Source organism: Pseudonaja textilis, chromosome 4 (assembly GCF_049901715.1).
Source record: "Pseudonaja textilis isolate UNSWEBS1 chromosome 4, rPseTex1.2, whole genome shotgun sequence".
NCBI classification, from domain to species: Eukaryota; Metazoa; Chordata; class Lepidosauria; order Squamata; family Elapidae; genus Pseudonaja; species Pseudonaja textilis.
Window position 1 is genome coordinate 92,230,577 of NC_141993.1, and position 24,845 is coordinate 92,255,421.

Here is a 24,845-nt window from a genome sequence, read left to right on the forward strand (position 1 = left end):
AAAAGAAGGGGAATGGAAAGGGAAGGAAGGAGAGAAGGAAAGAAAGATAGAATGAGAAGGGGAAGGGAGGGAGGGAGGGAGGGAGGAAGGAAGGAAGGAAAAGAGGGAGGGAGGAAGGGAAATGTGATTTGGCCGGGTCTCTCCTGGGGCTCACTCGCTCGCTCTTTCTTCCTCCCTTCCCAGGATCTGGTGAGCCTGAAGATCCCCGAGCAATTCCGCCATGCCATCTGGAAGGGCCTCCTTGACTACCGGCAGCTGCACGACTTCTCCTCGCCTCCGCACCTCCTGCGCACGCCCAGCGGCGCCTCCACGGTCAGCGTGGGCTCCAGCGAGGCCCGGGGCGAGCGGGTGATCGACGCCGTGCGCTTCACCCTCCGCCAGACCATCTCCTTCCCTCCCCGCGACGACTGGAGCGACTTCAACTTCGACCTGGATGCCCGTCGGAACAAGCAGCAGCGCATCAAAGAGGAAGGGGAGTGAAGCCCCGCCCCACCCCGCTCACACACACACACCCCTCACTCCTCTACCCTCTTCCGGCCAGCCCAAGGACCCTCCCCAACCCGAGGGTCTCCCCAACTGCTCCGATTCCTGTTCTGAACACACACACCCCTCCCCAAATTGGAGGGAAGGGAGCCGAGCGCCGTGCCACGAACTCACTCACTTACTCACTCACTCACACGCCCTGTGTAGCTTTTGCCGGGTTTTTGGTGCTTTGGCTTAACAAGCTGGGCATTGTTGGCGGGGTTCTCTCTCTTTTATTTGTGTGTGTGTAAATCACAACTGGTGCATGTGTGAATGTGAGTGTGCATGAGGGCTGGGTGGCTTTTCAAGTTAAAAAACAAGAAAACATCCACGAAAAAAAATGGATCGTTTGCCCGGCAAATTACGGCTTTCCACATTTCTGGGAGTTGAGGGATCATTGGTTGACTTTTGTGGGAGATCTACACACACACTGCTTTTGTTGCTTTCACACACCACGCGCGCTGCGGTTGTGGTCTTCCCTGGGAAGAGTTGCCTGGATCTCTTGCTGAATTGATCCGTTTTTTCCGGTGCCTTTGGACCCCCACTTTCAGAGCAGGGGGGGGTCCAGGATCCAAAACTTATGGACTTCAACTCCCAGAATTCCCCCTCCGGCTGTTTCTTCCCTCCTGCCCCTCCCAGCGTGTGGAGAGACTACAGCGAAAGGGATGACAAGAGAGCAAGCAGGCCAGAACGGGTATCCCTCATGAAAACGATGCATTTCGTGCCAGGGAATTCTGGGAATTGAAGTCCACCCTGTCTTCAAAGCCACCACAGTTTAAAACCAAAGTCATTTTCAACTGACGGTGTTTTGTTTTTTTTCGCTTTTGAGTTTTTAAATCGGGAGGTGAGAACTTTCCAGAGAAGACAAACGGGGTGTGATGGATGTTGGCTGCGTGCGGTCGGGGATTCAGCAGCACCCTGATCCCTTCCGTTGCAGCCACATGGGTAGGATGGTCCCTTGAAGGAGACGAACGCTGAATTTACCGGAATTTACCGAGTGGCTTGAAAAAATAAAATCTTTTTTGTGTTTGGCTCTTGCAATCCCTACGGATTGTTGCTTTGCACCAGAAAAACGGATGCTCTGTGGGGGGGTTTTTGGTTTGTTTTTCACCCTAGTTGCAATAATACCCACGTAGGTATAATAGCCATACCGCATAGTAGCAACAGCCTCTAGTAGTAATAGGCACGTAAGTGCTGGGAAGTTAGATGCTGATCCGAGATAGTTGGAAAATGGCCTGGGAGGAAGGTTAAATTGGACGTGCAGGTGTCCAATTCTCCCCCCGACCCAGAATAATCCCCCAGGCTGCCCGGAGGTGAAACCCTGTTGTGTTTTCCACAGTTGTGTTCCCTTTGCATCGCGCTAGTGCAAAGTCACTTCTGGCCACGGCGTCCGCTCCGCCACTCAAAAACCGTGGCGCCGTTTCCGAGTTTAAGGTCCTGTTACACGTTCAGAATTTTTCAGGTGGTCTTGGGGTTTCCTGGGGAGGGGAGAATAAGGAGGAGGGCCTCCCCCAGGAAGGTGGCTTGGGAAGGGGACCGAGGGAGGGGGTCTTTCCTTCTGTTGGGATCCACAGCCTGCCAGATCTTTCTTGGAAGCCAGGAGATCACGGCTCACCCACCCACCCACCGCTCAGCTTCTCTCGATCATTTCAACGTAGGGTGAGGCCGCTTTATCCGTCCTTCCCTAGCTGTTCTTTCAGACCCTTCCTTTCCTCTCTCCCTTCTTCCTTCTCTCTGTCCCTCCCTTCTTTCCACCATCCTTCCTCTTCCCTCCCTCCCTCCCTCTCGTCTTTCTCTATCCCTCCTTCCGTCTTCCCACCACTCCTCCCTCCCTCCTTTCTTCTCCCCTCCTCCTTTCCCCTCTATCCATCCCTCCTTCTTTCCTCCCTCTATTTCTCTTCCATCCTTCCGCCTTCCCTCCCCTGCTTCCTCCCTCTCTCCCTGTCCCCCTTCCCTCCCCTCCTATTCCCTCCCTTCTTCCTTCCCTTCTCTTCCTCTTTTCCTTTCTTTTTCCTTTCCTTCCCTCCCTTCCTTCCATCCCTATTTCCACCATCCTTCCCTCTCTTCTACTGTCAACTCCCTCCCTCCTTCCTTCTTCTCTCCCTCCCTACGTTCTTCCCTTTCTTCTTCCTTTCTTTCTCTCCCTCTTTTCCTTTCTTTTTCCTTCCCTTCCCCTCCTATTCCTTCCTTCTTCCTTTCCTTCCCTTCTCTTCCTCTTTTCCGTTCTTTTTCCTTTCCTTCTCTTCCTCTTTTCCTTTTTCCTTCCCTTCCCTTCCCCTCCTATTCCTTCTTTCTTCCTTTCCTTCCCTTCTTCCTCTTTTCCTTTCTTCTTCCTTTCCTTCTCTCCCTCTTTTCCTTTCTTTTTCCTTTTCCTTCCCCTCCTATTCCCTTCCCCTTGTATTCCCTTCTTTCTTTCCTTCCCTTCCTCTTTTCTTTTCTTTTTCCTTTCCTTTCCTTCCTCCTATTCCTTCCTTCTTCCTTCCCTTCCTCTTTTCCTTTCTTTTTCCTTTCCTTCCCTTCCCCTCCCCTTCTGTTCCTTCCATCCCTATTTCCACCATCCTTCCCTCCCTTCCACTCTCAACTCCTCCCTCCCTCTCTCCCTCCCTCCCCTCCCTGTCTTCGCCTCTCCTCTTCCTCCAACTCCACTCATCCTTCGGGAAGGTGGATTTTCAGACCACAGCTGGGTGTGGCAAACCTCAAGATGAGTGGGGAAAAAAAAAAAATCTCTTTTGGGCCTTTGCAAAACGTCCCGCTTTCCCGTCCAGCCGTCGCTCTTCGGGCCTCCTGTCCGCATACCGCGCCCCAGATCCTCTGCCTTCTTCCTCACTCTTCCCTCCGGCCGCCAACCTTGCAGTGCTGGCTTCCCGCAGACTCTTCCGCTCCGATCGGTTCCTTTTACCCGTGTTTTTTTTTTTTTGCCTTTGCGCGTCATCAGGAAGATTTTAAAAAAAGGAAAAAAAAAGTTTTGTAAGTTAGAGATTTTGTGTTGTATGTAATGTTGTTGTTGGTTTTTTTTTTGGTATCATCCTAGAACCTTTTTACACGCATTCCATTTTTATTTTTATTTTGTATTGTGTTATTGTCTTTCTTTCGGGGGAAATCGGGGTGCCTAAGAACCACAATTCTCTTTGCAATTTTGTTTTATTCAATTGTGTTGTTGTTGTTTTTTTAAAAAAATGGGGAAAAGGCTTGATTGCAACCTGCTATGGATGGAGAATCCTCACACTGTTTCTGCCCTACAGGAAAGGGTGTGTGTGCGTGTGTGTGCGTGTGTGTGTGTGTGTGTGTTGGATGCAGACCCTCTCCCCCCTCCTCCCCGAGGGAGGGGAAGGGAAGGGAGAGAGAAAGGAAAGAGGGGAGGGGCGGGTGGGCTTGACTTGACTTCAAAGAGTCCTAGATTTCAAATTTTATTTTATTTGTGTCACTTCAACCACCGCAATCCACAGGTTGTTCATGACTTGTAAGACGAAGTATTAATTTGACAAAAAAATAAGACAAAACACAAACCACCAATAATTATAACCACTCTTTTGTCAATGCCAGTGTAAATAAACCACGTTATAAAAGCTACATTAAATGTTCCTCGCGTTGGAGGTGGTCATTTTATTTGGGGGGGGGAGAATTGGGGGGTGGGTGGGCACATTGGGGTTTTCATTGGGGGAGGGGAGATTGAGGATTTGGGGAGGGGGGGAAAGTCCTCTCTACAGGTTCTCCTCGTCTTAACAACAGTTCACTTAGGGACCATTTCCGGTTACAACGGCACAGAAAAAAAATGTGACTTAGGGGCGTTTTTCAGTCTTACAACCGTGGCGGCATCTTCCGTGGCCAGGTGATCAAAACTCAAGAGGCTTGGAAACCGGCCTGTCCTTAGGACGGTTGTAGCGTCATTGCTGCTGTTCAGTTAGTAACACGGTCGTTAAGTGAACCTGGCTTCCCCGTTGTCTGAAATGGTCTAGGGCAGGGGGGGGGTCTCCAAACTTGGCCAACTTTTAAGACTTTGTGGACTTCAACTCCCAGAATTCTCCCCGGCCAGCATGGCTTACTCTCTTGTAATCCCTTCCTCTGCAATCTCTCTCTCCACTTTAGGAGATTTTAAGAGAGAGAAAAAAAAACAGGCATGGCTGGATGGGGAATTCTGGGAGTTGAAGTCCACAAGTCTTAAAAGTGGCCAAGTTTGAAGGCCTCTGGTTTAGGGCCTCCTTCTTGGGTGGGTGGGAGGTTGGACTAGATGACCTCCAAGGTCCCTTCCAGCTATGATATTGTGTATCCTCCGTGATGAGTTTCCATCCACTGTTTCTTGTCCTGCCTTCAGGGGCTTTGGAGAATATCTTGACTCCCTCTTCTTTGGGGCAGCCCCTCAAATACTGGATGACTCCTATCCTGTCTCCCTTGGTCCTTTTTTTTCGTTAAAATCAAATTAAAGTTGGAAGGGACCTTGTAGATCATCTGGTCCAATCCCCCCCCTCCCCCCCACCCTCATATATTGGAAGGCTGCTATCCTGTCTCCCCTGGTCCTTTTGTTCATTAAAATCAGATTAAAGTCAGATTAACAGAGTTGGAAGGGACCTTGTAGATCATCTAGTCCAACCCGCTGCCCAAGCGGGAGACCCTACACCGTTTCTGACAAATGACAGTCCAATCTCTTCTTGAAGGTCTCAAGTGATAAAGCTTCCACGACCACTGAAGGCAAGTCGTTGCGGTGAATATAGAATAACAAGAGTTGGAAGGGACCTTGTAGGTCATCTAGTCCAACCCCCCCCACCCTCATATATTGGAAGGCTGCTATCCTGTCTCCCCTGGTCCTTTTGTTCATTAAAATCAGATTAAAGTCAGATTAACAGAGTTGGAAGGGACCTTGTAGGTCATCTAGTCCAACTCCCACACCCTCATATATTGGAAAGCTGCTATCCTGTCTCCTCTGGTCCTTTTGTTCATTAAAATCTGATTAAAGTCAGATTAACAGAGTTAGAAGGGACTCAGGAAACAACAACTGAATGGAAAAACTGCTGGTGACCTTCTACCGCTGCACCATAGAGAGTATCTTAATTTACTCCATCTGTGTATGGCTTGCACAGGGGCCGATAGGAAAGCACTCCAGAGGGTTAACATCATTGCCCAGAGGATCACTGGCTGCCCTCTCCCCTCTTTGGAAGAGCTTTATAGCTCCCGCTGCCTTAAGAAAGTTCAAAATATTCTCAAAGATCCATCTCATCCTGGGAACCCTTTTTTAAAAACTATTATCATCTGGCAGACGGTACAGGATAATAATAAAAACAAGGACAAACAGACTGGAAAAACAGCTTCTATCCCAGGGCGGGAGCTTTTTTGAATTCTACTGTATAATGCAATATTAATGCAATATCAGGGGTTTGCAATTCAATTGTATAGAATGCAAAGGAGACGTGTTTTGTGTTTATTTTCATAGTCACAATGTACACTGAAGTTGGTATTTAATTTCATTGTACGAGGTGCAATGACCATAAAGTAAACTAAAACCTGTAGATCATCTAGTCCAACACACACACACACCCGCCCTCAAATATTGGAAGACTCCTGTCCCTCTTGGTCCTGTTCATTAAACTAGACTTATCTTATTCCTGCTACCATTCTTGCTATGTTTCAGCCATGTTTTCTGGTCCTTTCAAAGGATCAACAACCGCCAACTTCTTATTGAAGTTCTACCAACGGCCACGAATGCTTGGCCTTCCACCTTCATCTTGGTTATATGTCTTGCAAGGATTGTCTTCTCTTCTGTCCCCCTAATGAAGGCCACAGCTTTCTCCAGCTTCAGCGTGCTGCTCTGTGTGGGGGACTCAAAAAAAATGACCCCACGAAAACCTGTAATTTAGCTGCAACTGGGGTTCTTCAAGAAGCCAGCTGAGTTCACGCAACCGGCTGTCAGGATTCCAAAGATCGCCCGAATTAAATCATGAATCAATCGGGAAGCCAAACTTCAAAAAACTTCAAAGGATTTATTAGAAGTGACATACTGGCACGACCTGTATGAAGTCAACTGGCATACAGTCCCCTGTGACTTTTTGTTTCCTCCTTCCCCCCTGGGTGTGCCATAAATCACATTCTCCAATTGAGTCGTTCACCAGGCTGGGTGTCATCCATCACGTTCTCCAATTAAATATATTCTCGGGCAAAAGCTCCGGTAGCTTATTCAGAATCTTTTACAGATAAAAGAGTTGCAATGTACTTCCAATTTCTAACGGCTGCCCTACTCTTCCTGATATCCTTTCTCCGCCCGGGCCCCCAATTTTTATTTTTTAATGGCAGCTACTCAAACCGGCATAGGAATGCTTTATGAGTCAACACCTCCTTGTCTTCCTTGATCTTAGATGTCTTCAATGTCCTGCTGGACCTGAAGGAGCTTGGTGAGAACTGGGCCTGGGCACCATCCATTCTCTAAGCTCCAGAAGGTTCTGAACTCGTGGAAGATTGACCCACGATCGATCCCTTGAGTTGGTGTCAGTTTGGACGATTCTTTTGGTGGATCCTTTTTGCACGATCCATGTGATGATAATCACAAAAAAACAGCCAGAGATATGTGAACAATATAGAAGAGCTTTATTATGAAGCTTTTGCAAAAGGGAATTCTGCTCATGGGCAGAAGGCCTGGTTCCCAGGAAGGCTGGGGTTTATATACAGGTTCAAATATACAGTCTCTGCTCCTTTCCTGGGTTCATAATCTATCCAGGCTATGTATCTTCCCTATGCCACACTCATGGCGTAACACCTGTTTCCTTGTCTTTGGAAACTACCCTTGTTCTCATTGCTCTGTCTTCTTCTTATGTCGATTGAAGCACAATGGATCATTAACCAGTTCTGTTTGGGTCACTATGACCCAGTATCTCCCACCCCAACACCAAGAAATACAACCCCGTGTTCCAGCCAAAAACCTGACATTTATTTTCAAAACATAACAAGTTACAAAACATAATATGTTTGTTAGATACAGTTATACAACCGTCCAGTAATCATTTCATAGTTCAAATATCGGATAAATAGGGGGAATCTTCTGTTCTCCATTTTCTCAGGTGTAACTTACAATATATACAGTATAATTTCCACATTAACAATCCACAAAAGAGCCATTGGGTTATTTGGTTTGGGCCAGATTTGAGTGAAATCCTACGCAGTTTCCGTGCTTCTAAGACCAGCGAGGACAGTGGAACGCCTTCCAGAAGTTGTGGGCACTCCCATCACTGGAGGTCATTAAGCAGGGTCTGGACAGTCCCTTGTCTGAAATGGTAGAGGATCTGGTGCTTGAGCAGGGGCCTGGACTAGATGACCTCCAAGGCCCCTTCCCACTTCTATTCCTATTCTATTATTTATTAAATTCTTATCTCGCCCCATCCTATATTTCTATTTTAAATTTTGATTCTATTCTAAATATGAGTTGGGTTCCCAAGCGGTTGAATTTTGATCATGTGATGAGGAGGATGCTACGACGGTTGTAAGTGTGAAAAATGACCGTACATCATTTTTGTGTGTGCGCGCCATTGTAACATCAAACGGACAGTATGTGTCTGAACCCAAACTTGGCAACTCTAAGACTTGTGGACTTCAACTCCCAGGATTCCTCCTCCAACTATTTCTTTCCTCCTGCCCCCCAGCGTGGAGAGACTACAGCGAAAGGGATGACAAGAGAGCAAACAAGCCAGAATGGGAATACGTGTAAAAAAAAAAAAAGAATGCCTTCATGTCCGGGAATTCTGGGAGTTGAAGTCCACCAGTCTTAAAAGTTGCCAAGTTTGGAGACCTCTGGACTCGGAACGGTAGAGGGTTTCCCTGAGGAGGGTTGGACTAGAAGACCTCAGAGGACCCCTTCCAACTCGGCCATTTTGTCACCCCTGTTAAGGCCGCCTCCTTTTAACTGTCTGGGTGTTCCGTTCCCAGCTCCATGGAGCACATCCCGTTTAGTGCATCCCACGGATTTTCCCAGAGCCGTAATTTGCATCGAGGGATGAACGGGAGATTACACATCAAAGTGGTAGAATTGGCCTGGAGCAACAGTTGACGTGGAGACTGATTGACGTAAGTTACAAAGTGTAGAAGCGGGTCTCCGGTAGAGAGTAGCCTTTAAGGGGCTCCTGGATGGGAAGTTGTGTGCCCAGCCTGATTTCACTGAAGGGAGGAAGGCTAAACACTCGGCCTTCAGCTGCAAAATTCAGGGTGAGAAATTCAACCGCTGCGTATATCTGGATGGTGTTTCGTTTCCCACAGCCTTGAAGAGGGGAGGTTGTTTCCTGGGTTTGACTGGGGGCCATGCAAACCCCATGGACCCAGGAAAGCTGTGGGGTCCTGAGCTGGGTGGTTTTCTTGCAGACGTTTCGTGACCCAACTAGGGAACGTCATCAGTACTGGAAGGGAGAGGGGTGTGTGGAGAGGAGGAGGAGACAGAGAAGAAGGCTGGAGGAGGAGAACTGAGGAGTCCTGGATGTTCTTTGAGCTTGGTAGTTTTCTTGCAGATGTTTCATGACCCAACTAGGGAACATCATCAGTACTGGAAGGGAGAGGGGTGTGTGGAGAGGAGGAGGAGGCAGAGAAGAAGGCTGGAGGAGGAGGAGGAGGAGGAGGAGGAGGAGGAGGAGGAGAACTGAGGGGTCCTGGATGTTCTTTGAGCTTGGTAGTTTTCTTGCAGATGTTTCATGACCCAACTAGATAATATCATGAGTATTAGAAGGGAGTGGGGTGTACAGGGAAGAGGGAGAGGGGAGGAAGAGGAGGAGGAGGAGGAGGAGGAGGAGGAGGAGGAGGAGGAGGAGGAGGAGGAGGAGGAGGAGGAGGAGGAGGAAGAAGAAAAAGACTGGGGTCCTTGGTGCTTTCTGAGTTGGTGGTTTTCTTGCAGACGTTTCATGACCCAACTAGGTAACATCATCAGTGCTTGAAGGGAGAGAGGTTGCAACCTGCTATGGAAGGTTTGCGAGGAAGAGGAGGACGATGAGAGTGGGTGGGGGGTTGGGGTTGTCTTTGGTGCTCTCTGAGCTTGGTAGTTTTCTTTGCAGACATTTTGTTACCAAACTAGGTAACATCATCAGTGTCTAAGGAGATTCTCAGTCCAGGTCATGGTCGTCCTAGAGGTGCTTTTTCAAAGTCCAGTTGCCTCTTGAAAAGACATCTATCTGGATTCCAGTGATTGCCCCAATTAAATCAGGAGCCTCAAGCCCAACTTCCAAAGAATCCAGAAGATCTTGTTGTCAAGACCTTGTTGATGATCCAAGCTCTGTCAAGGACCTTGGAGTGCTCATCTCTAATGATCTAAGTGCTAGAGCCCACTGTAACTACATAGCCAAAAAGGTATTAAGAGTTGTTAACCTAATCCTGCGTAGCTTTTTCTCTGGTAATATCACACTACTAACTAGAGCATACAAAACATTTGCGAGACCAATACTCGAATACAGCTCATCAGTCTGGAACCCACATTACGTATCTGATATTAGCACAGTTGAGAAAGTCCAGAAATATTTCACAAGAAGAGTTCTCCACTCCTCTACTTGTTGCAGAATACCTTATGCCCCCAGACTCAAAATTCTAGGCCTAGAGAACCTAGAGCTACACCGCCTTCGGTCCGATCTAAGTATAGTATATCAAATCATACATTGCAATGTCCTACCTGTCAATGAATATTTCAGCTTCAACCATAACAACGCAAGAGCAAACAATAGATACAAACTCAAGGTAAACCGCACCAAACTTGACTGCAGAAAATACGACTTCAGCAACAGGGCGGTCAATGTCTACCTGACTCTGTGGTTTATCCCCAAACCCCCAAAACTTTAACCTTAGATTGTCTACTATTGACCTCACTCCTTTCCTAAGAGATCTGTAGGGGGTGTGCATAAGCGCACCAACATGCCTACCATCCCCGTCCTATGGTTTGTTTTATTTTTTTTATATGTATCCATGTATTCATAACTATGTATATACTTATACCTATTATCTTGTAAGCAATTGACAAAAATAAATAAATAAAATAAATACAAATAAATAAAGATTTATTAGGAGTAACATGCTGGCATTAACCTAAATGAAGCCAAGTCTGGCATACGTAATTCACAGTCCCCTGTTTCGCCCCTGCCCCCTGGATGTGTCATAAAAAATTCTCCAATAAAGCACCTTCACAGGCTGGATGTCATCAATCATGTTCTCCAATGAAGGATTTTCAAAGATCCGGTAGCCTAGCTACAATCTTTTCAAGATAAGTGTTGGAAACTACTTCTGGTTTTAAACTGCCACGCTGCTCCTTCAGCTTACCCCCCACCCTTGTTTATGGCAACTCGAAAACAGACATAGGAATGCTTTACGAGTTGACAGCACCTTTGGGACAGTGCAAAACCAAGCTCAGAAACCAAGAAAGACCCTGCAATCCTCCTCCTCTTCCTCCCCACAAACCCCTCTCCTTTCTAGCAGGGATGGTATTACCTAGCTGGGTGAAGAAATGTCCACAAGAAAACCGCCAAGCTCAGAAAGCATCAAGGAGCCTACAGTTCAACTCTGAGCTACAAAAATTCCCTTCAATGCATCACACATACAAGCCACCTTTCCTTTTACTTGCTTTGGATCAGTGACCAACACACCTTCTTTTCCAAAAAAAGGAAGCGCCTGAGAGCTACAAAGGAAAAAAGGGAGGATGCTACAAGCAGCAGACTGATGCTCCAAACCAATGGTCCATCATGAATAACTTTATTGTCACTTTGAATGTACACTAATCAGCATACATTAAAATAAAATTTTGCTGCATGCAGCTCTGAAAGGGTCTCCACCTCCAATATACACACACAAACACATCAAAATTAAATAAAATTATGCATATATCCACATATATGACAGAAACAAAACAGTCTAATTTGGATGTATACATGTTGTTGAGGTATTCCCTGTTAGGAGAATGAGTGCACACAGGGAGACATAGTGAGAGTAATGTTGTGTAACACACAACCAGCATACAGATACACTGAATAGTAAAATGTAAGTTTTACTTCCAGTAAACGGTTAATCAAAGTCCAACAAACAGTCCAAGTAATACACGGTTAAAGCAGTCAGTTTTCAGTCCAGGGATAATCCAAATAACAAAGTCCAGTATCATAAACAGTTCAGTAAACAGACTCACAGCAATCCAAACCAACCAACATTGAGCATCAGAACATCTAGCAACTAGGAAACTGGGTTTCTGGTTCCATCTTATGGCCATTTGAGGAACCACATCCAATTACAATTACATCATTCCCTTAAAGAGACAGTATTAAATGTCTATCCTGGTTTATATATTTCCAACCCAATTGTTAGGTGACTATCAATTCCTAACATTCTCCCCTTTGGGTAGGACAATATATAACACCTTAAAATTTAAGTCCATAAACCTCACAGCAAGCCTTATGCTTTACAGAGCCTTGGGCTTTTATAAAATGATCTGCAATGTTATTCTCTGACATGCAGTACTCTAGTTTAATCATTTTACTTTGCACACATTGTCTCACATTTAAATATCTTAGATCTGTGTGTTTTGATCTAGTCTTTACAGCGAGATTGGAAGCTATCTGTATTGCTGATTGGTTGTCTTCATAAACAGCAATAGAATCTGTTACATCAATTCCCATGTCAATCAATAGTTGCTTATAACAAACTAAATCTGTACATAATAGAGACAAACATGAGAGTTCAGCCTCTATTGTTGATAAACTTAGATGTTTCTGTTGAATAGATCTCCATCCAATCAACACCTTTCCTAATAACAATACAGTACCTGACGTAGATTTACGTGTATTTACGTCCGTAGCGAAACTTGCATCAGCATATGCAGTTAAACTTAGTTCATCCTTAGGCTCCAAATATAATGCATAATGTATTGTTTGTTTCAGATATCTTAACACACGCTTAGCAGCTTGCAAGTGTCTTTCAGTAGGCTCAGCATTAAATCTAGCTAATTGGTTAAAACTGTATGCTATATCTGGCCTCGACCAATTACTGAGATAAGATAAGCTACCAATCAAGTACTGATAAATATCTTTATCAAAAACAGGACTTTGTACATCACTATGGCTAAATTCCTGGCTCATCAGTGTTTTACAAAGTTCCATTTTAAAATTCTTTAGTAATTGGTTAATTTTATCTGCCTGTGAGATTTTGTATCCTCCCCTAGTTTGATCTATTTTTAAACCAAGATATTGTTTAATTTCTCCTAACTGTTTTATTTTAAATTTCTTTTCTAACAGTGAAATAATCTCAGTAGCTTCTGGCTCAGTTTTGATGATTAATGCTATGTCCTCAGTGAACAATAGCAACAATGAAATTATAGCATCACTTTCCCTTTTGAACAAACATGGATCAGCCATGCCAGCTACAAAACCTATCGTAGTTAATTCCTTAACTATACACTGGTTCCACTCATATCCTGATTGCTTTAAGCCATACTCTTTTTCAATCTCCTGCAATCAGTTGTATTATCATTGTTGATACCTAAAGGTTTCTTTAAATATATAGTGTGTTGCAACAGTGCATGCAGATATGCCATCTCTACATCTAAATGATTTATAATGTATTTCTCCTTAGCTGCCCACACTAATGCTGCTCGTAATGTAGTAGCCTTCAGACTAGGTGCAAACACCTCATCGTAGTCGTTTGCTGTCTGATTGAACCCTTGTGCTACTAACCTGGCTTTATGAGTAACCATCTCATCCATGCCTGTCTTAAGTTTGTAAATCCACTTACACCCTATAGTATGTTTACCTGGTGGTAACCTGACATTTTCATATATCTCCCGTCTTTGTAATGATTTCAGTTCCTTATCCATTGCTTTCTGCCAAGCAGCCTGATCCTTAGCAGGATACAGTTTCAGTTCATTATAATTGCCAGGAATTATATTCATTTGACATACAACACTTGCCTGATATCTATCAGGTGGTCATGTTACTCGGGTTGAATGTCTAGGTAATACAGGGCTTACTGGTGGACTTTCCTGTTCCACCTGCTCCTGTTCTCCTTACCTCTCCTGTGCCTGTTCTTCTACTTCCTCCTGTTCCTGTTCTTCCTCTTTAATGGCTATTGATGGTTTAACTATTTCATCATTAGAGGCTACTTGGGTGTCAATCACAACATCATTGTTGCATTCCTGTTCCAGTTTATTCCACCCAACGTGCTCAAGAAATTTAGCACTAGTGCTGCAGTAAATATTAGTTGTGCCTTGATCCCAAAATCTAAACAATCTATGGTTGGCCTCGTAACCTACAAAAAATAACTTCCTAGCTCTATGTTGCCCTTTCAGTCTTACTTGTGAGGGAATATGCACCCATGCTGGAGCTCCAAATGTGTGTAGATAACTTAAATTTGGCTTTCTACCAATGAGTGAACGGCAATTCATCAGTTGTGTTCACCACATTGTTCAACACATGGTTGCTACATATTATGGCCTCACCCCACCGTGTTTCAGGCAAACCTGAATCAGAAAACATAGTGCGAGCCATAGCTTGTAACGTTTGCCCTCTTTGTTCTATAAACGAGTTATGTTTTGGCCTGTAAGGTGCAGAACCTTTATGCTCGACACCAGCCAATTTTAACATCGTCTGGAATCTATTATTAATAAACTCAGTCCCATTATCAGTAACTAAAGTCATTACCCTATGTTTCATTTTTCTCTCTGCAAACTTTAGCCAATTAAAGAAATGTTGGAATGTTTCTGTTTTGTTTTTCATTAAATAGCAGAAACCATACCGTGAGTAATGGTCCATTATACTCAAAACATAGCAGGCACCTCCCAAACTGGGTTTCTTAGGACCAATTATGTCAGCAAACACAACCTCTAAAGGTTCTTTAGTCTTAAACCCATTTTGTCTGTTTGCGGGAGTAACCTTGCTTTTCTCCTGGTTACAGGCATTACAGTTTAAATACTTGCTACAAGGGTTTTAATTTTACTCCCTCAGACAATTCAACAGATTGTTTGAGCATTTTGAAATTAATGTGCCCTAGACGTTTATGCACTAAATGTATACATTCGACATGTGGCTTAACATTGTTATAAACCAAGTTAGCCATCTGCAACTAGTCATCATGTATCACATATAAATCATTCTCTAAAGCAGCAATAACACTTTTACCCCCTTTCTCTATTATACAGTTATCTCCCCTAAAGGTTACTACATAACCAATATTAGCTAAAGCCCTTACTGATAATAAATTAAATTTCAGTTTAGGTACATATAACGGATAAATGCTCATTTATACATGAACAATATGCAGTACCTTCACCAGATGCGTTCATCTTCCATCCATTTGCCAATGATACATGTTGCTTACTTGTGGACATCTTTACAAACCTCTCTCTTTTTCTAATAATGCACTGCGATGCTCCACTATCAACTACCCACAAATCATGGTTTACAGTTGAATTACTAGACATAGCTACATTAACATTCTTCTTAGCCTGGTGTTTACTAGTATTCTGTTGTTTTCCCTTCATACAGAATCTAGCTATATGTCCCCTAGCCCCACAAGAAAAAACATTTCCTAACAGTATAGGCAGTTGAACACAAATCCTCTTCTTCTGGTTGTTTCTTCCTCATTTGATCCCTATCCAGCCGTCTTCTTGCCTCTTCTAACAACCTTCCAGTTATGTCAGTCAATGTCAGTTCATTTCTGGTCAGGACTTCCACTGAAGATATGTAATCATCATAACTTTCATCCAATGAGGAAAGAATGATGTAAACCTGATGCAGCTCTGAAAATATTAGTTCCTTTTCATATAGCTCTTGAGAAGTTCTTTTCATTAAGTTTAAATGAGCTAACATATCTCTACCTTTCAGAAGATGTGCTCTAAACAGTTTACGTGTAAGATGTATGTGTGCACCAACACTGTCACGAACATAAATCCTCTTCAAATTCTCCCAACACTTAGCAACAGACTCTTCTCCATGAATATGGACTAGCTGCTGGTTACTCAGTGTTAGTCCAATTATACAAACAGCTCGTTCGTTGTTCCGTTTAAAGTCAGCTAACTTCTCGGCATCGTCCTCATTATCTGGATCCCAAGCATTTACATCCGGTGGATCTTGAACTGTATTCCATAACCCTTCTCTACGCAGAAGTAGACTGCACTTCATAGACCAGGAAACATATTTTGTTCCATCCAACCGGGTTATCAGTGATAGACTTGTTGACGGGTCTTGTGCTATCTTTACCAGGACAGTAAACCACGATTAAACAGTAAACAGCTGTCTGTATACGGTACTGTGTATTCACACTAACTCTCAGTTTTCTGAGCCTGGTATGGCCTGGGCCCATAACCAGTGTTGAGGTATTCCCCGTTAGGAGAAAGAGTGCTCTCAAGGAAGCGTAGTAAGAGTGATGTTGAATAACACACAACCAGCATACAGATACACTGAATAGTAAAATGTAGGTTTTACTTCCAGTAAACAGTTAATCAAAGTCCAACAAACAGTCCAAGTCATACACGGTTAAAGCAGTCAGTTTTCAGTCCAGGGATAATCCAAATAACAAAGTCCAGTATCATAAACAGTTCAGTAAACAGACTCACAGCAATCCAAGAAGAACGACAATCAACACCAGTCAATAGGAAAAAAAATGCAAACCAACCAACATCGAACATCAGAACATCTAGCAACTAGGAAACCGGGTTTCTGGCTCCATCTTACAGTCATTTGAGGAACCCCACAATTACAATTACATCATTCCCTTAAAGAGACAGTATTAAATGTCTATCCTGGTTTAGATATTTCCAACCCAATTGTTAGGTGGCTATCATTTCCTAACACATGTGAATGGCAGAGAAAACAAATCCTGCAAGTTTGCCAAATGGATGGCCTAAGCCAGTGGTCTCCAACCTTGGCAACTTTTAAGACTTGTGGACTTCAACTCCTAGAATTCCTCAGCCAGCAAAGAATTCCGGGAGTTGAAGTCCACAAGTCTTAGAAGTTGCCAAGGTTGGAGACCCCTGGCCTAGGGCAGTGGCCCCCAACCTTTTTTGTGCCATGGCCCAGTACCGGCATCACAAAATGATCCGCGGTCCGGTACCGGCATCAGCACACATGACAAGGCAAGGCGAGCCGAGAGACCGGCCAGCCAGCCGCCCCCCGCTTCTCCCCGCCACCTTCAACTCCTCCTTTGTACCTTTGTCGATGGGCTTCGCTTTGGGACGGCTTCAGGACACTCGGCTCGCCTTGCCTTGGGTGCTGAAGGAATCCTCGCGCCTTAGTTTCATTTGAAGCCCACCCCCCTTTGATGAAACTAAGGCGCGAGGATTCCTTCAGGACCCAAATGCCGCTTTCCAACCAGAAAAGCTCACCTGGAAGCACTTTCTCGTCAAACAAGATGGCGGCGCCCAGCAAACCGGCGGCCCGGTAGCAAATGTTCCACGGACCGGTGGTTGGGGACCCCTGGCCTAGGGAACAAAGCGGTTCCAGAATCTGGAAGTCCTGCTAGAAATACCTCCTCCCAGAAGGGAGCAACAGAAACAGACCCTAAAGTAGGTAGGCGGGGTCTGTGAAAATGCTTCGAGCTCTAAGCCCATTAAGCTTGTAAGCAGCATCCTGAATAACAGGAAGTGAGATTTCTATGATCTCCGCTGTCCTCACCGTTCTCTGTAGGGACTTTCCATTCTCTGAGGCGCTGCAGCCACTGAACCAAACAGGGATGTGGTTTGTTCAAATGTTCCCTCTGTAAAAAGTGGCCAGGACAGAAAGACGCGACGTCCTCATGCGACGCAAGAAATGCAAACACTGGTTTGCATGCTTCACTAACCGTGGAAAAAGCAGCCCATCGCTGCCCCTCCAGGTTGGCCAATCCCCCCTCCTCTCTTCATCCGGAGGTCTTTACGCCCTGTTGCCCCCTCCTCCCTTCCACCAACCAGATGTGGGGCACGAAAGAACGTTGGGATCACCCAAGTGCTCGACCAGAAGTCACAGGAGAAAAGCTGGTCAACGCAAAGACGGGTCGTCCTCAACAACCGCAACTGACCCACAAATTGCTGCTGTTGAGCGAGACATCTGTCAAGTCAGTTTTGCCCCGTTTTTACGACCTTTCCTGTCACCGTTATTAACTGAATCCATCTGGCTTTCCCCATGGATTTTGTTCATCAGAAGGTCAAAAAAGCGGGGGTTCCCATGACCCCAAGACACTGCGACCGTCACAAAATGGAAACTAATCCAGGAGAGAAGTTGGAAGCTGGAATTAAGGAGACGCTTCCTTACGGGGTGGACAATTAACCCTTGGAACAGCTTGCCACCAGAAGTTGGGAGATGCTCCATAAAATGGAGGATTTTAAGAAGGCACCGTACAGTCCCTTGTCTGAAATGGTGGAGGGTCTCGTGCTTGAGCAGAGGGCAGGACTAGATGACCTCCAAGGTCCCTTCCGACTTCTATTTTAATCTATTCTATTATTTATTAAATTCTTATCCTATCCTATATTTCTATTTTAAATTTCTATTTTAAATTTCTATTCTATTCTAAATATGAGTCAGTTACCAAGCATCTGGCACTTTGAACACATGACGAGGATGCTGCAATGGTCATAAGTGTGAAAAACGACCATAAATCACTTTTTAAGTGCTGTTGTAACGTCAAACAGTTACAACTGTTTGTAAGTTGAGGACTACCTCCTCAGCTTACCTCCAGCAACTTAAGGATGGACAGCCGGACCATCGTTGGGGAAGAAAAGGCAGATATCTCTTTGAATGAGCTTTGGGTTTTCCAGTTTTTATTATTTATTATTATTTCTAAAAATACTTTATTAAACCAATTTAGACAAATACAATAAAACCAAACATTCCGCTTGTCGCAACGTAAGCAAAACCGTGTTCACTCAATCAGATCTCTCAAATGATGTAGAATAAGCATTCACACTTATTAATATATAACACAAAAGTTTCATCTAATTATATATTACATAGTCGATGTAATGTTGCTAATTTCCATCAGACCTTTTTATTTGACTTTGTTTTGTTCCTTTCATGTCTACCTTCCAACCAACTGTACCAAAAATTCCAAATCTCATAGTATTCTGACTCTTCTTTGTTTTTAAGTTCCATTGATAACCTGTCCATTTCTGCTCATTCCCAAATTTTCTTTATAATTATGAAGTTGCGGGGAGGATTTTTGCATTTCCAGTTCTGGGTGAAGGCAAGCGTTGCTACTAATATGTGGAGTATAATATATCATAATCTTTTTACTATTTTTTTTGTTTAAAACTTCCTAATAAAAATATCTCTGGTTTCCATTCAATTTTAACTTTTGAAATTTCTTCTAGCTTCCAATTTTATAATTTTCCGCCAATATTTTTTTTTTGGCTTTTGGGCAGGTCCATCACATATGATAGCAGGTTCCCTGCTCCTAGCCACATTTCCAACAGCTTGCCAAATTATTGGGAAACATTTTTTGTAAGTCTCCAGTTTTTACTTGGCCAATCCAACCAATTCCATATCCACGCTGACGGAAAAGCAAACTCCTGGCTCCTATAAAAAGAAAGGAAAATAAAGAAAACAGACTTTTCTTAACCGGTGTGTCCAAACACATTCAAAAGAGCCTGGAAGCACCATTTTTTGTGGGGGGTAACCCACCAATTTTATTACAAACAGTTCATGAAAGCTCCAGGCTTGGAATATAAATTGTGCGTCATAAAAATTCTGAGTTTTGGGCTGTTACGGATGTTCCGCAGCCGTAGTGGGGTGGAGTGTAGTCTGGAGTCCGGGAGGGAGGGGGACTTTCCCAGAAGGCAAAGCGGCAGTGAAGGTAGCACTGTCTGACAGGCAGGAAGGAAACAACTTCGGACCTTTCCTAGCAGTTCACAGAGTCCGTCCCTCGGTAGTCCTTGGTTTAGGACCACGCTTGAGCATAAAATTGGTGCTGCTAAGCAAGACAGTTGTTAAGCGAGTTTGGTCCCATTTTACGATGTTTCTCGCCGCCATGGATCAGCGAATCTGTGATGACCCAACGGGGCGTGGCACAAAAGCAACCAAGTCACAAAAGTAGGTAAAGTCTCTTTAATGCCTCCAACTTGGCCTTCAATGTCCAGTTATCGTCGGCTGGAGAGAAAACTCTTCCAAAAACAGTTTTTAAAAGGAAGAAATTCAATCCGAACCCAAAGTACATCTAAATTATAAATAAAAACCAACACAAACCACGCTGCAGCCATTAAGGAGACACGGCAGGATAAGGGATTGAAGACATCAAAAGATAACAAAATACACACAGTTGGGAGGACGTCAGAACCCAAATAAGACGTGACAAACAAAGATAAGTCACACCTTGCTTCCAGCAAGGTGCTGTGCACAAACACCCGTTTAAAATCTTGTTTTCCCAGCTGCAGCTAATGAAGGGGATCAGGGCCCTTTTCTCCCCCGTAAGCCATATTGCTCCCTTCTCCATTCCTCCCTGCATGCCCTAGGATGAAGAGGGGGTGGCCCTAGGTCTTCCTCTGAATGCTCAGCCAGACTGTGCCCTTCCCCACAGCCACCGGGAGCCACACCCCCTCCCTGTCAGCTGCTCGACCTCCCCCTCGGAATCAGATTCCAACAGGGGCATGACAGAATCCTTGCAGATGTTAAGTGAGTAACTTGGTTGTTAAGTGAATCCTGCTTCTCCACTGATTTTGCTCGTCGGAAGGTTGCAAAAGGGGATCACGTGACCCCCCGAGACACTGTGACCATCGTAAATGTGAACTAGTTGCCGAGCGTCCAAATTTTGATCACGTGGCCAGGGGGAGGCTGCAAAGGTCATCAGTGCGAAAACACTCCTAAGTCACGTTTTTCAGTGCAGTTGTAACGTCGGCCACTAAATGAGGCGAGGAATACCTGCAATCACCTAATACGCCTTGAGCAGTTTCTCATCCTAAGGGCGAAAAATAGTCCTAAATCACTTTTTTAAAAAAATGCCATTGTAACTTTGAAAGATTGCAGGTTGGAGTAAGTTGAAGGCTGCCTGTATAGTTATGCAGATAAGTTACTTTAGACCAGCAAGATTCTGTCTGTAGGTGAACAGCCATAAGGAGACCACACAGAAGGACCCCCAGGAGTTGTTCTTGGCTCTTGGAGCTTCACCCGTAAACTAGCACAGCTCCCCCATGGCAAAGTTACCCCACAAAACCTTCCTTGACTGAAAAATAACAGGTAGCAGAATGACGGAGTGGGAAGGGACCTTGGAGGTCTTCTAGTCCAGCCCCCTGCCCGAGATCATAGAATCACAGGGCCAGAAGGAACCTTGCAGGTCTTTTAGTCCAGCCCCCTGCCCGAGATCATAGAATCACAGGGCCAGAAGGGACTTTGGAAGTCTTCTAGTCCAGCCCCCTGCCCAAGATCACAGAATCTTGGGGCTGGAAGGGACCTTGGAGGTCTTCTAGTCCAGCCCCCTGCCCAAGATCACGGAATCCTAGGGCTGGAAGGGATCTGGGAGGTCTTCTAGTCCAGCCCCCTGCCCAGGATCATAGAATCACAGGGCCAGAAGGGACTTTGGAAGTCTTCTAATCCAGGCCACTGCCCAAGATCACGGAATCCTTGGGCTGGAAGGGACCTTGGAGGTCTTCTAATCCAGCCCTCTGCCCAAGATCATGGAATCCTAGGGCTGGAAGGGACCTTGGAGAGCTTCTAGTCCAGCCCACTGCCCAAGATCATAGAATCACAGGGCCAGAAGGAACCTTGCAGGTCTTTTAGTCCAGCCCCCTGCCCAGGATCATAGAATCCTAGGGCTGGAAGGGATCTTGGAGGTCTTCTAGTCCAGCCCTCTGTCCATGATCATGGAATCCTAGGGCCGGAAGGAACCTTGCAGGTCTTTCAGTCCAGCCCCCTGCCCAGGATCATAGAATCACAGGGCCAGAAGGGACTTCGGAAGTCTTCTAATCCAGCCCCCTGCCCAAGATCACGGAATCCTAGGGCTGGAAGGGACCTTGGAGGTCTTCTAGTCCAGCCCCCTGCCCAAGATCATAACATCCACATTATCAGTGAACAACATTTACCGGCTGCCTCTTCACCCCGTTTAGCTCCTTGGGACGCCTCCTTTTTCCAGCACCAACCCCCGGCACTCCCTTCTCCTTCAAGGTTTGCCTATTCTGGCTGCCCTGCGGGCAAAGCCAGGCCTTGGAGCTTCTCTGGTCCTCCAGCCAACCCTCCTTCCAGGGCCACGGTTGGTCTTCAGGCTGGCATCTCTTGGAAGCCAACCCGGCAACCCGCAGCCCTTGTGTGGAGCAACCGATGCCCTTAAACGACCCGCTGAGCGGTGGGAACTCAACGAAGACGGCGAGGGAGTTAACTCCTGCCTGGAGCTGTGACATCCACGTAATAAACGCTGCTGGCGAGCTTGTCTTGGGCTGGCAACGCCCAGGGTGTGCCAGGCAGAAGGCTTTGGCTTTCAGCAACAGCGTTCAGAAGAGCTGACAGGCAACCTCGCCGCTGCCAACACTTCAGAGGGGCAGGGAACAATGGGCTTCGTGCTCTCAGTGAAAGGGTGCCCTGCGATGCCAACTTGCCCCAGGCGGTGCCACATGATGCCAACACGCCCAGATTCCTTTAGCCGCCATGAGTTTGACATTTAATCGGGTTGGTGGGAAGGGGGTTGTGGGACCCTCGGCTGCAAACCGGCATCCCGGCCTGGGTTCACCGTACAGACCAGACACGAAGGAAGGACACTGGTGAATGTGTCCCTGCAAACTGAGGGGGCAGAATTGGGGGGGCGGATTCAAAAGAGGCATCAGCCTAGAATCTCCACGTAGCCACAAGTGGTCCAACCTCCCTTGAATTCAGTGGGGACCCTTCTCCCAGCAGGTGCCGAGCTGAGAAGTCAGTCGAGAAGATGCCTGTGCATAAATCAGTTTAATTGTACCTTCCTATGTGGGCCTGATCTTTTTGCAACTGACAAGATGGGGAAGAGAGGAAGGAGATGGGAAGGAGGAAGGAAGGAAGGAAGGAAGGAAGGAAGGAAGGAAGGAAGGAAGGAAGGAAGGAAGGAAGGAAGGAAGGAAGGAAGGAAGGAGATGAAGAGAGGGTGGAAGGAAGGGAAGGAGGAAGGAGGAAGGAGATGGGGATGAGAAAAGAAGCCAGGAAGCAAGGTGATGAGGAAAGAGGAAGGAAGCAAGGAGATGTGGAAAGGAAGGAAGGAAAAAATGAGATGAGGAAAGAGGGAGAAGGGAAGGAAGGAGGAAGAAGATGGGAATGAGGAAGGAAACGAGATGAGGAAGGGAGGGAGGAAGGAAGGAAGGAAGGAAGGAAGGGAGGGAGGGAGGAAGTGGGAATGAGGAAGGAAGAAAGGAAGAAGGGAGGAAGATGAGGAAAGAGGGAGGGAGGAGAGATGGGGAATGAGAGGAAGGAAGAAAAAAAGAAGATGGGTTATGAGAGGAAGGAAAGAAGGAAAGGAAGGATGGAAGGAAGGAAGGAAGGAGATAGGTTATGAAAGAAAGGAATGGAAAGATGGAAGGAAGGAGGAAGGAGATGGGTTATGAGAGGAAGGAAGGAAGAAAAGGATGGATGGATGGATGGATGGAAGGAAGGAAGGGAGGAAGGAGGAAAGGAAGGATGGAAGGAAGGAGGAAGGAGATGGGTTATGAGAGGAAGGAAGGAAGAAAAGGATGGATGGATGGATGGATGGATGGAAGGAAGGAAGGAAGGGGAGATGGGTTATGAGAGGAAGGAAGGAAGAAAATGATGGATGGATGGAAGGAAGGAAGGAAGGAAGGAAGGAAGGAAGGAAGGAGGGAGGGAGGAGGAAGGAAGGAAAGGATGGAAGGAAGGAGGAAGGAGATGGGTTATGAGAGGAAGGAAGGAAGAAAAGGATGGATGGATGGATGGATGGATGGAAGAAAGGAAGGAAGGAAGGAAGGAAGGGAGGAAGGAGATGGGTTATGAGAGGAAGGAAGGAAGGAAGGAAGGAAGGAAGGAAGGAAGGAAGGAAGGAAGGAAGGAAGGAAGGGAGGGAGGAAGGAAGGAAAGGATGGAAGGAAGGAGGAAGGAGATGGGTTATGAGAGGAAGGAAGGAAGAAAAGGATGGATGGATGGATGGATGGAAGGAAGGAAGGAAGGAAGGAAGGAAGGAAGGAAGGAAGGGAGGAAGGAGATGGGTTATGAGAGGAAGGAAGGAAGGAAGGAAGGAAGGAAGGAAGGGAGGAAGGAAGGAAGGAAGGAAGGAAGGAAGGAAGGAAGGAAGGAAGGAAGGAAGGAGAGATGGGGGACGAGAGGAATGAGAAGTGTAAGAGAAGTAGTGATAGAACCTGGGGGTGGAGTCAAAAGAGGAATCAGCCTGGAATCCCTACATAGCCACAAGCAAGCAAACTTAAATCCAACTTCCCTTAAATTCTGCTAACCCTTATCCCAAACAAGCCACTAGGCTTTCAGCAATAAGTTGAACTGGACTTGTCACTTGTGGAGAGACCCGGGCCTTTTGCGCTTGACCCACACTTAAAATAAACAAGAGAATTTATCGAACCCCTTCTGAACTGATACAACCCGGGTGGGGGGCGGGGGGGAGAGGTTATTTTGCCAGATGACCCCCGCATGGGTGGATAAGAATAAAATGAAATAGTAAGGGGTGTGGGGGGAACAGAGATCTCATCAGGACTGGTACCTCTTTGAAGACTGTTGGGTGAGGAAAAAGGCGTGTTGATGGTTTGCAAAACCGGGCTTGGGCGTAAATCTCCTGGTATGTGAACACAACAAAAGGCATAACTAAAGGCAAACCCCCAAACCCTGCCTGCTTCTGGTTTGGTTGGTTATGGTGTAAGGCGGAGAGAATGAGCCAAGAATTGAAAGCTGGTGAGAAGTTCCAAGAAACCATTAGGGCAGGAAGTCTCCAAACTCGGGCCCTTGAAGACTGGTGGACTTCAACTCCCAGAATCCCCCTGGCCGGCTCTGCTTCGTCTCTTGGGATCCCTTCCTCTGCCATCTCTCCGTTTGAATTTGAGTTCTCCTTCGATCCTGGGAGTTGAAGGCCACGCGTCTTAAAGGTGGCCAAGTTTGGAGATCTCTCCATTAGGGCCAATAGATTTTGGATAGCAACTTTATATAAAAAGTTGGCTAGGGGAGGAAGGAAGGAAGGGGAGGGGTAAAAAAACCCAGAAAGGGGATTGTAGAACTTTTTTTTTTAAAAAAAATAAACCAACCTGTTTCATTCAAAAGCAAAAACATCCGATTTGATGAATGAAATGCAGAAATGTTCAGCACAGGAAAAGTGGTTTTTTTTTTAGAAAAATTGAAATTAAATTTAAAAAGTTTAATTTGTGGAATAAAGAGCGTTCGCTGAAAAGGGTGCTACCGTATTTGTCCTGACCATTTTTGGGGGGGCCCAGATCAGAGGTCTCCAACCTTGGCAACGTTAAGCGGAGGACTTCA

General features: G+C 45.7%; 1 protein-coding gene across 3 annotated transcripts in view; it reads left to right on the top strand.

Moving 5' to 3' along the window:
- TP63 (tumor protein p63) overlaps nt 1–4,103 on the top strand; it is a 166,683-nt gene extending 162,580 nt beyond the window's left edge. For 2 of the 3 annotated variants that reach the window (XM_087933716.1, XM_087933717.1), the window contains one exon: nt 184–4,103. In XM_087933716.1, coding sequence (XP_087789842.1) covers nt 184–480 — 297 coding nt within the window. In that variant the 3' untranslated portion in view covers nt 481–4,103. The remainder of the gene's footprint in view (nt 1–183) is intronic. The other variant, XM_087933718.1, reaches the window with a different exon arrangement.
- Nucleotides 4,104–24,845: the final 20,742 nt, after the last annotated feature.